This window comes from Littorina saxatilis, linkage group LG1 (genome assembly GCF_037325665.1).
Source record: "Littorina saxatilis isolate snail1 linkage group LG1, US_GU_Lsax_2.0, whole genome shotgun sequence".
NCBI lineage: Eukaryota > Metazoa > Mollusca > Gastropoda > Littorinimorpha > Littorinidae > Littorina > Littorina saxatilis.
This window is the reverse complement of record NC_090245.1, coordinates 17,859,557-17,877,056: the sequence shown is the minus strand read 5'-3', so window position 1 is coordinate 17,877,056 and position 17,500 is coordinate 17,859,557. Positions and strand designations below refer to the sequence as shown.

General features: G+C 40.1%; 1 protein-coding gene across 1 annotated transcript in view; it reads left to right on the top strand.

Annotated features, from left to right (window-relative positions):
* The window catches only part of LOC138963304 (uncharacterized), a 72,960-nt gene that overhangs the window by 3,485 nt on the left and 51,975 nt on the right, over window positions 1–17,500 (top strand). The window contains exon 2 of the mRNA XM_070335370.1: window positions 9,349–10,462. Within this exon, the coding sequence (XP_070191471.1) occupies window positions 9,349–10,462 (1,114 nt within the window). The remainder of the gene's footprint in view (window positions 1–9,348; window positions 10,463–17,500) is intronic.

Here is a 17,500-nt window from a genome sequence, read left to right as displayed (position 1 = left end):
TCAGACAGACAGACGGATAGAGACAGATAGGGAGACAAGCACACAGACAGACAGAGAAGAAAGGATAAGAAAGAAATGAGAGAGAGAGAGAAAGAGAGAGAGGGAGAGAGACAGAGAGGGAGAGAGAGAGAGGGAGAGAGAGAGATAGAGAGAGAGAGAGAGGAGAAAGAGAGAGAGACTTTTGGATGATTCATTGTACTTCTCAATCAATCAATCAATCAATATGAGGCTTATATCGCGCGTATTCCGTGGGTACAGTTCTATTTTTTTATTATTTTTTTTTAATGCAATTTATATCGCGCACATATTCAAGGCGCAGGGATTTATTTATGCCGTGTGAGATGGAATTTTTTTTTACACAATACATCACGCATTCACATCGGCCAGCAGATCGCAGCCATTTCGGCGCATATCCTACTTTTCACGGCCTATTATTCCAAGTCACACGGGTATTTTGGTGGACATTTTTATCTATGCCTGTACAATTTTGCCAGGAAAGACCCTTTTGTCAATCGTGGGATCTTTAACGTGCACACCCCAATGTAGTGTACACGAAGGGACCTCGGTTTTTCGTCTCATCCGAAAGACTAGCACTTGAACCCACCACCTAGGTTAGGAAAGGGGGGAGAAAATTGCTAACAAGTTTCAAGTTTCAAGTTTTATTAGTCCATAACCCCTGGGGGCATTTTGAACAATAAATACAATCAATACAATCATGATATATGCTAATATAGTAAATAAAAAAATAAAAAAATAAAAAAAATTATGAAAAACTGTTACAAATTCTATTAATAAAGTCCAAAATATTCTTTAGCAATTTCTTTTTCTTAGTAGCAAACAACTTTTTAAATTTAAGTGCATTAGGATTTTTCCAATAGTAAGGTGGTAACAACTCAGCTCTTTCTTCTTTGAAAAAATCACAGACAAATAAATAATGGAATTCATCACCTATGTCTTGTGATACACATTTGGTGCAAGTTCTTTCTGACCTCGGGATGTTGAGATAACGTTCTTTCTGTACAGGCAAATTGTTATTTAATGTTCTAAACTTCATCATTGAAACACATTGCTGATATGGCAGGTGTGTGACATAGTCTTCACATGCAAAAATATCTTTAAACATTCGATAATTCCAAAACATATTTTTTGTTCCAATTTCTGCAAACCATTTATGGATAATACTGGTCATACAAGCTTCTTTTTAATTTCTTTTTAAACCATGCGCTTGAGTATTGAACATTTTCTTGAAAAGTCCAAAGGCCAGAGAGACCAATTTCATTTAAGGTTTTTTCAATAAAACATAAATAATTAGATTCAATCATCTTGTTGATATACAATTTATAAGTAAATCAATACACAATACTTGAAAATTTATTTTTATGAATAGGACTAATCAGTTTATACCAATAGCAAAGCATTCTACATTTCATATTAACATTAACGCCCTGACCCAGGGTCGAACTCGCAACCTCTCGCTTCCGAGCGCAAGTGCGTTACCACTCGGCCACCCAGTCCACTTCTGGCCATTGTCGTGCACACAAAACAGGGATGAGGGGTTGTGGGTGGGGAAAATTGTGGGAATTACATTCACGCGTACATTTATAATCATCTTGCACGGGAATCTTTGATTAGAGAAATGAAGGGAGATAGATAGATAGATAGATAGATAGATAGATAAATAGAGAGAGAGAGAGAGAGAGAGACAGACAGACAGACAGACAGACAGACAGACAGACAGACAGACAGACAGACAGACAGACAGACAGACAGAGAGGGGGTTGAGGGACAGAGACAGAGAGGAAACCATGTCGCTTGGATCGCTTTATTTCTTTCCTTCTTCTTTGTCTTGTAGTTTTTAGCTTTGTTTGTAGCAATTCATTTCATTTCATTTTCATTTTCTTTCTTTCCTTTTTTCTTTCTTTCTGTCTGTCTGTCTTTCTTTCTTTCTTTCTTTCTTTCTTTCTTTCTATCTTTCTTTCTTTCTTCTTACTTTTTCCATCTTTCTTTCTATAAATGAATAATATTGCTTTGGCATTTTTTTAATTTTTTTTTTTTTACAAAAAAAGGCTTGTCGGCTTCTCTCTCTTGGAACACAACAAGACAAAACGTAAAAACCAACTGTAAACAATAGTTTACGATAGCTCATGTATTCCCTTTCCTACCCCCATATCCTCCCTACCACAATCACCCTCCAGATTTTATTTTTAGAAGACAAACAAACATTATCACGCTGATAAATGACCATCGGGTTCGAAGAAGATTTACGTTATAAAAATTGAGAAGAACAAAAATAAAACAACTCAGGATTTGACACGTTTTAAATAGCGGTTCTGTATCTTTCTTGAGCGTTTTTACAAAAATGTATATGCAAATATTGAGATGCATATCAGAAATTGTGCAAGAATAACCCAGGGTGTCGGCACAATTCTAGCAACAGCGGTTTTCATTAGTCATAACAGTGATTCACAAAATCCTTTGTGTTCCAGTTCGTCCTTGGGTAGGCTAAGTAACGATCTGTGTAAATAGGATGCATATACTATATCCCGTTTTGAACCCAAAATTGCAAGTTTCGAAGAAAGCTCATAGAAATAAACTTATTTTTCTGGGAAAATGTTTCGAAATAGGATGATAGATTTTCCAATAGTATTTTGATTTGAACAGAAGGTTCTTCGTTGCACGAATGCCGAATTCAACTATAACCCTTGCACGTGCATTTGTCACCACTAAAGTAGGTATTAGTCACTGCAGACTCAAGAGTTCAAGTCATACGATTATGTTTGTTTTCAATGAAGTAAAAGTAATGATCAGTTGTGATGTTGCACTTGTTTCGGCTCTCAAACTAACGAACAAGGATGTTAAATAAATCGCTTTAGTACTACCAGGGCTACAGATGTCGATGAGAGTTTAAGGCATACAGGGTCTAGCTTGTACACACGTATAAAAGAGTTGTCAATACTCAAAAACTGGAAACATCTACCCGCGAAAAATCGCTTTGCGCTGTTGCTTGCACATAATTTCATAAATCCCTGCGCCCGAATTTTCCTTATAAGTTTCAATGTCAAATGTGTTTGACTTAGAGTGCAATTTGGAAAAACAGCAATTATGGGTATCGTAAACATAGATTAGTATAAAAAAAAATTTATATTAAGAGCTTTTCCAACAAGTTTGATAAGAATCACGCTTGGACACGTGAGGCTCTGAAGTGAACATCGGGATGGCTTTCCAACAGCCTTCTTGATAAGGGAATCCCTTTTTATCGTTACAACACGAGTGCATATATGTGCAAGTTAAAGAAGAAACATAAGAACAAGAAGAACATGATAATGACGACGACGACGACGACATGATAATGACGACGACGGTGAGGACGACGATGATGATGACGACGATGACGACGACGATGATGATGATGATGATGATGATGATGATGATGATGATGATGATGATGATGATGATGATGATGATGACGACGACGACGACGGCGACGACGACGACGACGATGATGATGATGATGATGATGATGATGATGATGATGATGATGATGATGATGATGATGATGATGATCGTAACCTGTACGAACGCGATCCCTTCAATGCAAGTGGGCCCTGAGTCACATTCTGAACACTCGAACGCAGACGACACAAACCGGAAGTGGGACTTGAGCATCTGCTAATCAGTTCCCTAACACAACACCCCCTTTGTTCGAATCTCTGGTCGGATCTATGTCATGTAGCACTTGGACTGGACTTTCTTCTCCCTCTTCGTTTGGCTTTTATCTAGTGGTCCACAACTCTCAAATCTCAGTGAGAAATGTCAGTAGAAGAGGGAACACGTCGAACATGTGTTATTACAGTGTTCTAGATGACCGAACGTGTAGCAAAGACCTGTACGAGTAGATATTGCGTCACCAATGACTCACTTTTTTCTCCAATGTTCCAAATGCATACGTTGTTTTGCTGCCACCAAGACTGCAGATCTTGGCTAACGCGTGACGTAACAAGAGGCGAAGCCTTCAAGGCTCCCGTACGAAATCTACAAACAGTAACACAAACTCATTCACTCCGTCACACATACACACACACAGTAAGCATAGGTGACACGGTGCAAGAGTGGGAGACACTAGATCTAGATCTGTCTGTCTGTAGCCTACTTACGGGGACACGACTGCCAGATCGACACTGCGCTTTCGACAGCGCTTCCTCGCGCACACACTGGAAACACGCAGTGCAGATCAACCTGCAGGAAATCTCCTTTGGTATCTTCTTTATCTATTTTTCTGGGGCTACGAAACCGAACAATGTGAAATCGTCTTCCCCGAATCGGCGAACTGCAGCTGGGTGAGAACTGTATCTATACCACAATCCTTCACGCGATCTGACTTAACCTTGACCCCTGACCTGGTCTACATACCACACACGACACAAACCAGTCACCTGTTTTTACCCCCCCCCCCCCCAAAAAAAAAAAAAAAAAAATTAAAAAACCACCACCCGTTTTCTTTGGATACACACTTTAACTACATACGTGCCGACGAAATGTTGATCATTGCTTCAATACTTTGAAGCTGTTTCTTGGATAATAACCAGGTAAAATTAGTATTTCGGTGTTCAAGTGTTAAAGTTTCTATCACACACAGACACACGCACAGACAGACAAAAGTTAGCATCGCATAGGCTACACTTACGTGAGCCAAAAACTAGATTTGATGACGTTACCCGTACACGTTCCCGTACACGTCCCAAAAAGTGCTGATCTAGATCTTGCTATTGCTGTAAGAGCAGCGAGTGAACGTTTATGCAATAAGTGTAAATAGGTTACAGTCATGAGAGCAATAAGTGCAGTTGATGCAGTAAGTGTAAAGTTAAACAATGCCCCTTCTCGCGAATTGTCCTTGTCCACTGAGTGAATTTTAGTATTTTCCCACGGTTTGGGGACTCTTTTGTAATCGATTAATTAATTTGATTTAGTTTTTAGTTATTTTATTTTATTTCATTTTATTTCCTTTTGTTTTATTTTTTTTATTGTATTGTACTGTATTTTTAATTTTAATGTATTTTATTCTACGTATTATCTATTCATTTTGTTTTACAGTGTTTCATTTTATTTTGTCGACCTTCGCACTTTGTCATCATTTCTCATGTGTTTTTAAAATTTATTCAAGTTTTGACTAGATTTTTTCAGATAGACCATGAATCGAGACCAGGGTGGTAGTTTGACGTTTATGTATGTGTGTTTGTGTGTGGGCGTGCACAGCGAAGAGTAGAAAACTACCTGACAGATGTTCATGAAACTGTGCATATGAGTTCTTCCAGATAATTTCCAGAGACGAGTTGTTGGTTTTTTTTGCATTCTTTGCATTTCAGCTCGGACGCTTAAAAGATTATCAATTAGTTTGTTCATTAAAGTTGCCATCAAAATCGAATTTTCACTAACAGATATATAGAAACAATTGCATTATATTCCTTATCTTTTCCTGAATCGAAAATCATATAGATATATATCATTTTTACGCTGAAAAATCTGCAGAATTAACGTAAATAGGCTTATGCAAAATAGGTATTACGTTCGCATCCTTTACCGAGATGAGCGCGACCCGTGTCGGTCTTCGGGTCTCGGTAAGTCAAGCCTGACCTTAATTTACTACTGGAAATAGTAGTTTAATAACGTATTATATATATAAGTTATGGCCCTTCGTGGTCGGCTGGGCGTTAAGCAAACAAACTTGGATATATATAAGTATTTTGCTTGTAAGACTGTCTCGTGCATACAACCGCACTATTGTTTGAACAAAGACGATTCTGTATGAACGAGTTAAAGATGCGCCCAAATAATTCATTGGACACGTTTTTTGCGTAATTTCCCACAAACACGATATACACTCCTTTAGTCCTTTCATTATACTATAGTGTTCTTTAGATGCATTCAAAGAAATAAGTTGTTTTGTATTTTTAGCACACACAATTCTTTTTTTCTTTCCTTTTTTTCCCCCTTTTATCTTTCCTTTCCTTATTGTAACTCCCACCCCCCCACCCCCCCCCCCCCACCCCTGCTTTTTGCAGACTTTTTTCGGAAGGGGGAAAGGGACTCTGAGAGGGGGGGTAGAAAATTAAAACATAGAGGAGAATGTCTGATGTAGGCCTATTTGTTTGTTTTTTTAAACAACCAGCATGCATTTGATAAAGAATTTGGCTTTATGGCTAAAATCCGTTTGATACATGTTTGATTAGAAACACAATGGCGAGCATTGTTCTTTTTTCCTTGACTGAAGTTCAACATGATTGTCCCGTTTATTTACCGAAAGCGAAACCGGAGATTGGCTCCTGCTTGGCTTAATCACGACCACACTGACAATTAGCCGAGACTATAGCAACATTTATTTCAAATAGACAAACATCGAGACTGATCATACTATTGAGTGCAAACTGAGACCTGTTTCAAATATAATACCACTAAAACCGAAACTATTGACTCAGCATTAAAGTGATATTTTCCGCGGAATCAAGAGTTGCCGGAAACGGTGATCCTGTTTTGAAAATGACTTACATTTTGTTAACAATGAAACACCCACTTAGATTTCAGCTGCTAAGCCGTACTTTACTATGTAAATAAGCTACGAATTTGAAGGATCCTTACATTTGACTAGAACATGTTTTAGTTCAAAAATCCTAGATTGTAACTGATAAGCTAAGAAAATACAAGAAATAACTACTCAAATCGAGAGACACCTCTGGAGTAACTTCCGTGCCGCCCCACTTATGACTGAAGAAGCATAATATTCACACTCTATCAACTAATAGTTTTCGAACACTTCAATATGGTTTCTTTGTTTTTGGTCGTGTGTGTGTGTGTGTGTGTGTGTGTGTGTGTGTGTGCGTGCGTGCGTGCGTGCGTGCATGCGTGCGTGCGTGCGTGCGTGCATGCGTGCGTGTGTGTGTGTGTATGTGTTGTTTTTACATTTAGTCAAGTTTTGACTAAATGTTTTAACATAGAGGGGGAATCGAGACGAGGGTCGTGGTGTGTGTGTGTGTGTGTGTGTGTGTGTGTGTGTGTGTGTGTCTGTGTGTGTGTGTGTGTGTCTGTGTGTGTGTGTGTGTGTGTGTGTGTGTGTGTGTGTGTGTGTGTGTGTGTGTGTGTGTGTGTGTGTGTGTGTGTAGAGCGATTCAGAGTAACCTACTGGACCGATCTTCATGAAACTTTACATGAGAGTTCCTGGGAATGATATCCCCAGAATTTTTTTTTCTCCATAAATGTCTTTTATGACGTCATATCCGGCTTTTTGTAAAAGTTGAGGTGGCACTGTCACACCCTCATTTTTCAATGAAATTGATTAAGATATTGGCCAAGAAATCTTCAACAAAGGCCGGACTTCGGTATTGTATTTCAGCGTGGAGGCTTAGAAATTAATTAATGAGTTTGGTCATTAAAAATCAGAAAATTTTAATTAAATTTTGTTTTTTATAAAACGATCCAAAAACAATTTTATTTTATTCTTCGTCATATAAATATGTTATATTCGAATTAAAAACAAGCTCTGAAAATTAAAAATATGAAAATTATGATTAAAATTAAATTTCCTAAATCGATTTAAAAACATTATCATCTTATTCCTTGTCGGTTTCTGATTCCAAAAACATATAGATATGATATGTTTGGATTAAGAACAAACTCAGAAAGTTAAAAAGAATAGAAATACAGAAAAACGTGCTATCCTGCTCAGCGCAACCACTACCGCGCTATTCTGGCTCGTCAGTTTCACTGCCTTTGCCACGAGCGGTGGACTGACGAAACTACGAGTATACGGTCTTGGTGAAACAATGCAGTGCGTTCAGTTTCATTCTGTGAGCTTGACTAAATGTTGTATTTTCGCCTTACGCGACTTGTTGTTTTTAGCTGTTTTTAACGCACGTATCAATGCTGTGTATTGTGTGAACGATGAGAAGGAAACAATAGCACAGACGGTGAAAACCGCTTTAACTACTCAGGACAACTCAGTTTCAATGAACGTATTCCTGTTCCCAGTCGCTTTTGGCGCAGGGTGTGAAAATGGGATATTCTGGGGCTGACTTCGGCCAGATGTCTTCCTTCCCCCATCCTTCCTTTCCAGATATTCACCAGACCGCATCGTCAAACCGCGAGTCCCGCTTTAACAAGGGCTTCTCTCAAACGCGGGAAGACGCACGCTTGTCAGTCGGTATAGTGCCTCGTGACGCTTTTACAGCAGATTTTGATGAACGGCTGATATAACTTTAAGTGCAGCTCCTTCTGTTATAGAGTTAATGGATCAGTCTAAAATGTTGTAGTCACTATATCGCTGCAGTCATTCTGTGAAACAAGACAGCACCAAGTTATTGTGAAATGCCCGGAACTAGTCTCATGAAAGGCTTGTGATTCCGACTCAGTTTCCGTACAACAAGCGAAGCAAACTTCCTCCACAGTTGAGGAAACTTTTTATATAGATTTTCTTTTCTTTTCTTTCATTTTTTTTAATTTTTATTTATTTTTGAGGCGCCCTGTGGAGAGGGCGGGGTTTAATGGGGCGAGAGGGGTAATGCGTAGGATGGAACTTGGGAGATGAAGAGGGGCTGTGGGCGGGGGGTGGGGGGGGGGGGGCGGGGGGCGCTGGAGAAGCTGGTTGAGCGCTCGGAAGAATCGGGTATTTGGGTGTGGGTTAGTTGAAGCTAATGATAGGCATCAGCGGTCCACCCACAACGCCACCCCCAATCCCCACAACCGCCACACAGCATATAATGTAAAAAAATAAAGTGGTGTTTTTTTTAAATATGGAGGGCAGAACGCTTGAACCTAAAACCATTCTTGATGCAATGACACTGAAATCTGCCAGATTGTGTAATAACAGGATGTGAAAGGACGAACATGACTGGGATCATCGCACCATTTGACCACAAAAAAAAATGGAAATTCAAGCAGACAATGAATGCGGGAACAATAGAGTCAAAACTCATTCGTCAGATGACTAACAGGTCATGAAACTAAACCTACTTAGCTGTCAGAAACAGATGCTAGACCCCCTACCCCCACCCCCACCACCAGGCCCATCCGTCTCTTTTAAAAACAGAAACGAAAAAAGTAAGAACAATACTGAGGAAAAATAGAAACTAGTTCAACTCCAAGTACCACTCGGTGAATCACTCCATCGTCTATGAGTGGACCGTGTCTGAAACAAAAAAAGTTAAATATATACATAGAAACAGCAGTCTCTGCTCTGTCATTGCGTTAACCTTTAATCTGATCGTTGTTAACTATTATTAGCACGAAGAACACTCATTCTTCGTGAGTAAATAATGTCACTATTACATTTTAAGATTGTTTATTTTTGCAATGTCTCAGGAAAACTTACAGAGCAAGTCTCCGGGGACGGCAAGTTGCTCTCCAACGACCGACAAGTACAGCATCTTTGATAGGCATGACGAGCTCTTTAAAAGCACTACAAACAACATCAACGGCACCACCACCACCACCACCACCACCAACAACAACAACAACAACCCATCTGAGGTGAACAAAGAACGCCTCGCCGACCCCATCCCGACTTTTCTCAACAACTTCGACACTGAAAACACCACCGCCGGCAACGATGACGCTGACTTCGACGAAAACGCTCATCCCGATGACCTTGACAAGCAAGGTGACATTGACAATCCGGGTGACCTTGGTCAAGGTCGAGAAGACCTCATCGACCCCAGCGACCTCAGTGACCCGGAAACAGGCAACATCACGGCTGCGCAGATTGTCCAGTCAAGATGGTCTCCCTTTGGTGTTGGAAACGATCCTAACTCAGACGTCTCTGAAATGGCCGATATCCGAGCTGCCTGTGCGCGAGAGTTTGATCCCGCGCAGGTGTCCAGTTTGTACGAAAACCACCTTCTGCAGCAGCGTCAGACCATGCAACAACTGCAACAGCACCAGCAACAACAGCAGCAGTACTTTCAGATGATGAACGAGTCTTCCAATAACATAGTTAGATCATCCCCGATGGAGTCTCTGATACCTCAGGGTCCGGCCACTGATCAGCTGCAGGACTCTGTGGATTCCCTGCCCCCGTATCAACAACAGCAAGGTTACATGCCTTTCTCAGGCTCGGCCCCTTTCTCGTCCAGAATGATCCCAGGTTCCTCCTCGCTGCATAATCAATGCAACGTCCTGGCACAGTCCAGGTCCTCCAACACGTCTGCGTCGTCTCCAGAGACGGATGGTTCTGCGTCAGATATCTCCAGGGTCACCCGAGGTCTGCTGAATCAGATTAGCGATACCGGTCGTCTTGGATCGCTTGCTCGTGCTGTTGAGGAGTCAGGGACAGCGGCCGACGGTCGGAGGAGATCAGCGGACGTGTACGGAGGATTCCGACAAGGAGGTGGAAGAGGAGGAGGAATAGGAGGTAGCGAACAACAGAGAAATGGCAGATCGGATTCTGCGGAAGAGTCGGTGGTGACTGTTCCTCACGGTAAGATGAAATCTGTCTGTTTGTCTGTTTTTATGTAATTGCTCATGTGTTTTTTGTCTGTGTGCCTGTGTGTCTGTATGCCTGCCTGCCTCCCTGCCTGCCTGCCTGACTGGCTGGCTGGCTGGCTGGCTATTTGTCTGTCTGTCTGTCTGTCTGTCTGTCTTTCTGTCTGTCCTACCTGTGAACTAATTATGTGTGTGTTTTGTCACGTCTTTATTTGCTGGTGATGGGATCAATATCAGTCTTAAACTGCTCAAATAAAAAAAATGTGTGTGAGGATCTAAAACCATTTTATTATGTACAAAATGCACTGCTCCGGTTCTTAGGCCTTTCTCCTGGACCTCCATCTCAAAATCTTCCTTATCTTGAAACTCAACTATAACACACACACACAACATAAAACACACTCTCCAACGCAAGAGTAGCCTATTAAACGGACACAGCTGTGTCTGGCAACAATCATATCGGCCTGCATATAGCTCTGCGACCGTTCAAGCTTCCGTTCTGTTATCTTTACCTTTTAGTTTCTACCTTTCTCGCAACTCGAACCGGCTCAACTCGACAACCTGGCATAGATGGCACTGCCGTTAACGACAGAATAACAATATTTTGCTGTATGGAAGTGTTCGCCATCGCGTCAAGTCTCGTGCAACCTTGCGAACCCGCGTGCAAACCACGTGTTAGCCAAAACCCGGTGTCTGGGGGAGAATTGGTACCCCCATCTTTTTTTTTTGTAACAAGTTTTGACTAAATGTTTTCAGATCGACTGGTCATCGAGACGAGAGTGGTGGTGTATATAAAAATTATACTGCTGGACAGACCTTCATTAAACATTAAATACAAATTCTCCAGACGTTTTTGTCATTTCTTTCTATAAAGCACTGTGGCGACCTCATTTAATAAATCAAATTGACCTAGTGCGGACTATAGAGTTGCATTTCAGCGTGGAACTTTAAAAATTAATTACTTAATTTGTTCATTAAAATCTAATAATTCTTTTGAGAAAAAAAAATGTGCAAACAAATTAAAAATAATTGCATTTTATTTTGTGTCGCTTCCTGAACACACAAATAAAAGATATGTCTTGTTCACTCGGAAAATGGGCTCAGAATAAAAGAAAATCGGTCCTATGTTTGTTTAGACATCTCCCGCACATGATCGCGTCAGTAATGATTACCTGGTATGCACGTCCGGTCGGTGAATTGTATTTTTATGTCGGCGCGTAGGATTGATGCAAACAGAAGGTGAGATGATCAGCTAAATTAAGAAAGCGTTGCTGCTATATAGACGAATTTATTATTAGTGAGTATTTCTACGCACATACCCTCCCAGAGGGAGGCTTATGGCGTTTACAATATGCCGTGTGAGATGGAATTTTTACACAATATATCACGCATTCACATCGGCCAGTAAATCTCAAGCGTGTTAGGCGAGTATATACATTTCACCGCCTATTATTCCAAGTCACACGGGTATTTGGTGGACATTTTTTTTTATATATGTCTATACAATTTTGCCAGGAAAGACCCTTTTGTCAATCGTGGGATCTTTAACATGCACACCCCAATGTAGTGTACACGGGACCTCGGTTTTTCGTCTCATCCGAAAGAATTCCGGAAATAACTCTGTCGGGTTTGTATGGGTTAGGGTTAGGGTTTTTCTCGGACAAACTTACGACGCGTGATTCCTGCACACGTCAATGAGACACGCCCCTTACCTAAGTTACTGGCCTGTAATGTCACGTGAGAAAGTTTCGCCACGCGACGTTATTTCCAAAAACCACGTGACGTTATTTCCATTAAAAAAAAAAGTTTGTTTTTTTAAAGTAAAAAGAAAAAAAACACGCTGAAAAATAAAATAGACAAGTATCTTGTATTCAGATAAACAAAACCAAAAGCATAAAAAAGCATATACACTCACAATAATCTTTGTGACAAAAACGACGCCCATGCATGCACAGTAGACCCGCTTGTTCCCTCCAGGCTAACCCGGTGCCAAAACAAAACCCTGCGCACAAAGTTTTCACAGGTTTTTCCACCGGATCGGGTTCGTATTGTGTTTGGAACACTTTGGAAAGGTGTCGGCACAGGCCGAAGATGTATCCATTCTCGGTGCTGTTCCATCTGCTTCAAACTTTGCCCAATAAGTATGAGGCTTCGGAGGAAAGCCTTGCATCAATCCAATGTTTGATTGGAACCATATCGAAAGCGCTTCTTCAATCCACGCCTCTGGGGCGAGCTGTGTTGTCTTGTCACTGAAGTATAATTTGGCCGTGTTTGTGGACTTGTGTTTCTACTGAGGTGTCAAAACTGAAAGAAGATACAAAAAGAAGCGACGACAGAAGAAACAGAACAGGCGAATGTTTTCCAGAGACACTTTCCATGCCGTGCTGTGAAAGACTGGCTTTAAAGTTTCCCTTGTTTTTGAGAGAACTTCTGTTCGTGTGATATATATTTTACATGCTTGAATTGGAAGTAAACTTTCCAAAGCGTCGTTGTTTGGCCATTTTGGAAATACTTACCCGCGCAAGACAGAACACACATACAGGTGAGAACACATATATGTTGTCGATAATGCATGTTAAAAAATCATACTGTGCTCGGATTTCATTTTTATTTCATGGATTGAATTAGATACTAGTCTGTTAGAGTTGCGCGGAAATATTAGCTTTTTTCTCCTGTCCATCATTCCAACCAACCACCCTCCTCCTCTCTTCCTGTTGTTAATTGCGATACATGTCCGGTATTGTTGCTTGTGTGGCTAGTTGATGTGTTTGATTGTTTGTTTGTTTCTTTCTTTCTTTCTTTGTTTTTTTGTTTTTTTCTTTTTTACTTGTTTTCTTAATTCTTTCCTTCTTTCACTATGGCGTTCTATTCGATGGGCTAATTAACGAATCTACTAAATGATCAATAAGGCCAAAAAAATAATAGGTGTGGTTACGGTAACATAGCCAAAAAAAATAGGGTGGGAAGATAGGCAATCACTTTTTTTTTAAACTTTTTCTCTAATGTGTACAAATTAAACCTACTTGACAGGGAAATAAGTGTGCGACTCGGGCGCTTTCGCTTTCATTGCGTTTTCTGCACTCGTTTACTTGTTTTTTTGTGTTTTTTTTTTTTTGACAAATGTAATAAAAAGTTATAGGGTCGGCCCCCAAAAATAGGGTAGGTCGGGTTACCGTAACCACACCTATTTTTTTTTTTAGGCCTAACATAAAATTCTAATCACGTCTTATGAACTGTCTTCTCAATTCATTGTCATTGAGATCAACCCTCTCTGACACTTAACTGAAATTTAAGCAGCCACGTGCTTTGAATTTAAAAAAATCGTTTTCATTTTTATTTGATTATGATAGTGTAGATGATGGAATGCAAGAAAATCAGAAAGACCTACAAATATGTACTTTGTTACAGTTCTCTGGATGCAAAGAGGAAACAGTAAACTTTAGAAAGGAGCGGGGTCATTCACATTCATAACAAAATAAACTAAGACAACGCGTATACAAATATGACAACAATATTAGGACACGCAATATTAATCATACCTGATTCCGAATGAAAACGAAAGGAACAGGGTTTTATCTCAAAAAAGACTATAAAAATAAACGGGGAAAGATACACGAAATGCCTTTTGGAAAAAAAGCACTTTCACTCAAATAAAGCACAAGTTCTATTCTTAAGAAATATAACACGTCGCGCGAAGCGATATCAAAACATTTGGTCAATATGTCGGCCTGAAGCAAAAACAACACTAACAAGAGGCGAAGCCTTCAAGGCTCACGTAAGAAATCGACAAACAGTAACACAAACTCAATCACTCCGTCACACATACACACACAAACACACACACACACACACACACACACACACACACACACACACACACACACACACACACACACACACACACAGTAAGCATCTATAGGTGAAACTGTGCAAGAAAGCGAGACCCTGGATCTGCCAAGTAGTCTCGGCCCGCTCACAATAACAAAGACCGAGACTTTTAGTAATTCCTTTGCGTGACGTCTAACCCTCTTACGTCATAATGTGACGTCTTCAAATAGTTTCTATCACACACGTCAAACACTTTTGACCGAGACTGACGTAATCCATAGACTCGGAAATGTTAAAGTTTCTATCACACACACACACACACACGCACGCACGCACGCACGCACGCACAGACAGACAAAGTTTATCATCGCATAGGCTACACTTACGTGAGCCAAAAACCATTCATCACCGAGACTACAGGAAGTAAGACTTTGCTCGCCCAGAGCCCCATACCAAGGAGTACTGTATCAGATAGAGAGCTCCTTGCCCCATATCCAATGACCGAGACGGGTTGGGCTCGTCTCGGAGGAGCATGCACACGTAGTACTAAATCTGAGCACATTTTCAGAGTAAGAAGGAGAAGATAAGGAATATAATGCAATCATTTTTAAATGTCTCGATGAAAATTCGATTTTAATGACAACTTTAATGAACACACTAATTAATCAATTGTTCAGCTTCCAAACTGAAATGCAATCTTATAGTCCGAACTGCGTCAAAGATTATTTGATCAAATGTTCAATCAATTTAATTATAAAATGAAAGCGCCTCAACTTTCATTAAAGCCGGATATGACGTCATCGAAGACATTTATCGAAATAAATGAAAAATTCATCTATGTAAAGTTTCATGAAGATCGTTCCAGTATCCTAGTTGTTTTCTCGGAATCGCTCCACATTCACACACACACACACACACACACACACACACACACACACACACACACACACAGACACACAGACACACAGACACACACCACACACACACACACACACACACACACACACACACACACACACACACACACACACACACACAGATGCGTACATGCGGTGTAGATTGAAAAAGATTAACAGATGAATACAAGAATTAATAAATAAATAACCAAATAAATAAACAGATGGATAGGTACATTAACATTACAAAACAGAACGAAAGCAAGACATAGAGAAAGAGATGAACAAACAAGCAAAACAAATAAACATATAAATCAATCAATCAATCAATCGTAGATACGTAAATAATTAAATAAATAAATCGTAAATAGATTAATATGAATAAATAAATAAATGATTCATTAACCAATTGTAATTTAATCAAGTTTGCGTTTTAATGAAACAGATCCTGTGATTGGTCAGAATGCCCCAACTCATTAAAAATTACCGGTGACTAATAACAGCTATTGTGTTTTCAGCGTAGCAATAGGGCCCGATATTTAGACGAGACAAGTATAATGCCGACGAGTCGAAGACGAGTCGCATTATACTTGTTCGAGTCTAAATATCGGACCCTATTGCTACGATGAAAACACAATAGCGTTTATATAGCTATTCTGACATTAAATTCTGTGTTAGAATCATGTTTTTGTCAGCGACAAGTACCAGAATGGTCCATGTCGTTGATTGCAGACGACGGTTCCCTTTCCGCATGAAGCCACGGAAATAACCGAACATTGAAAAACCCACGGACATGTATTACGGAGAAAACTCGAGATAACCGGATGCTTAGCATTACGTCAATATGTTAGGAATCATATGACGTCATGACGTATCATGCTTGCCTACGTAGATTGTATGTTCGAAAGTCTGACTTCTGTTGGGAATTCGCGTGGTGAAGACAGCGGTAAATCTGTAGATGATAAGAGAACAAGGATAGTCTCAGAAGAAACAACGAAATGTTTTAGACCGGTAACTTCATTTCAACATTGCACTATACAATGGACGTTCTATGTGACAGGAGAGTTTGCTGATTTTGTGTTAAACATTGGAGAGATCGTCTGCTAGAATCCGAGATAGGTCGCTTCAAATTGCAGCTTCTGGAAATTTGCAAGGTTTGTTGCCTGTTAAAGAACTGGATTTTACACGTAATGTATGTCATGTACAGTAAGCAACAACAAAAACACACACAAAGCAAATGGCATCGTCAGTCGACTAGTCACAGAGTGACAGAAACAAACCTGGCGAGGTATGCGTGTACTTTATACACGTGGAAGAAACCGGAACCATGCGTCTTTGTTATTGCCGATATCGTTTGGATATCGGCAAAAATGGCCAACTTTCGTAGCGTTATGCTTTGATGATCGGAAAAGGGATGTGTGAGACCATCCAATCACAGCCCCCGAATTCCCCCACGTGTCCATCAGAATAGCTATATTTGTCGATAACCACTCGCTAAAAAATCCATTAACAACCTGCTGGCGAGGTGCATTGATACAGCCTCAACTAGTCTCGGTTAGCTTTGCGGGTCATCATGTTTTACAAGTAGGAAATATGACGGCCAACGAAATACCGAGACCATAAGGTATGCGAAGTGATGACGTCGAATACGTGACGTAAGTTGATGCATGAATTCTTCAGGACTACGTCAGTCAATTCCAAAGATCGCTTTTGTGGTGAAAAGAATTTGTTTTAGAGTTTGCTGTCTAGAAACCCGTCAAAAAAGAAGGGAAAATGTGTGTGAAAGAAAACAAAACAGGAGCAGAGTGATACGATAGGAATACAGAGACATATTTCTTGGGACTTGACCCTTGCAGGTAGGTGGACTGAAAGTAGTGTGTGAACAGAACAGAACCAATTCTGTCTGTTTACAACCGCATGAAAGCAGGAAAGAGATCGTCGTCAGATTGAATTACAATAACATTAACATGCTTCCATTTGAAACTTCTCGGTCTTCATCGGGGATTGACGCCCTCCCAAAGTCTAATTGAAGCCCTCCGTCGCTTCGCTCCGTCGGGCTTCAATTAGCTTTTGTCGGGCGTCAATCCCCGATGAAGACCTCGAAGTTTCAAATGGAAGCATGTTAATGTGTAATTAAGGAATGAATGAATTAGTTGATGAATGAATGAATGAATGAATGAATGAATGAATGAATGAATGAATGAATGAATGAATGAATGAATAAGTGGATAACTAAATAAATAAATTAAAAAACTTAACAACAACAACAACAAAATCAGCAAATGGACTGGGTGGCCGAGTGGTAACGC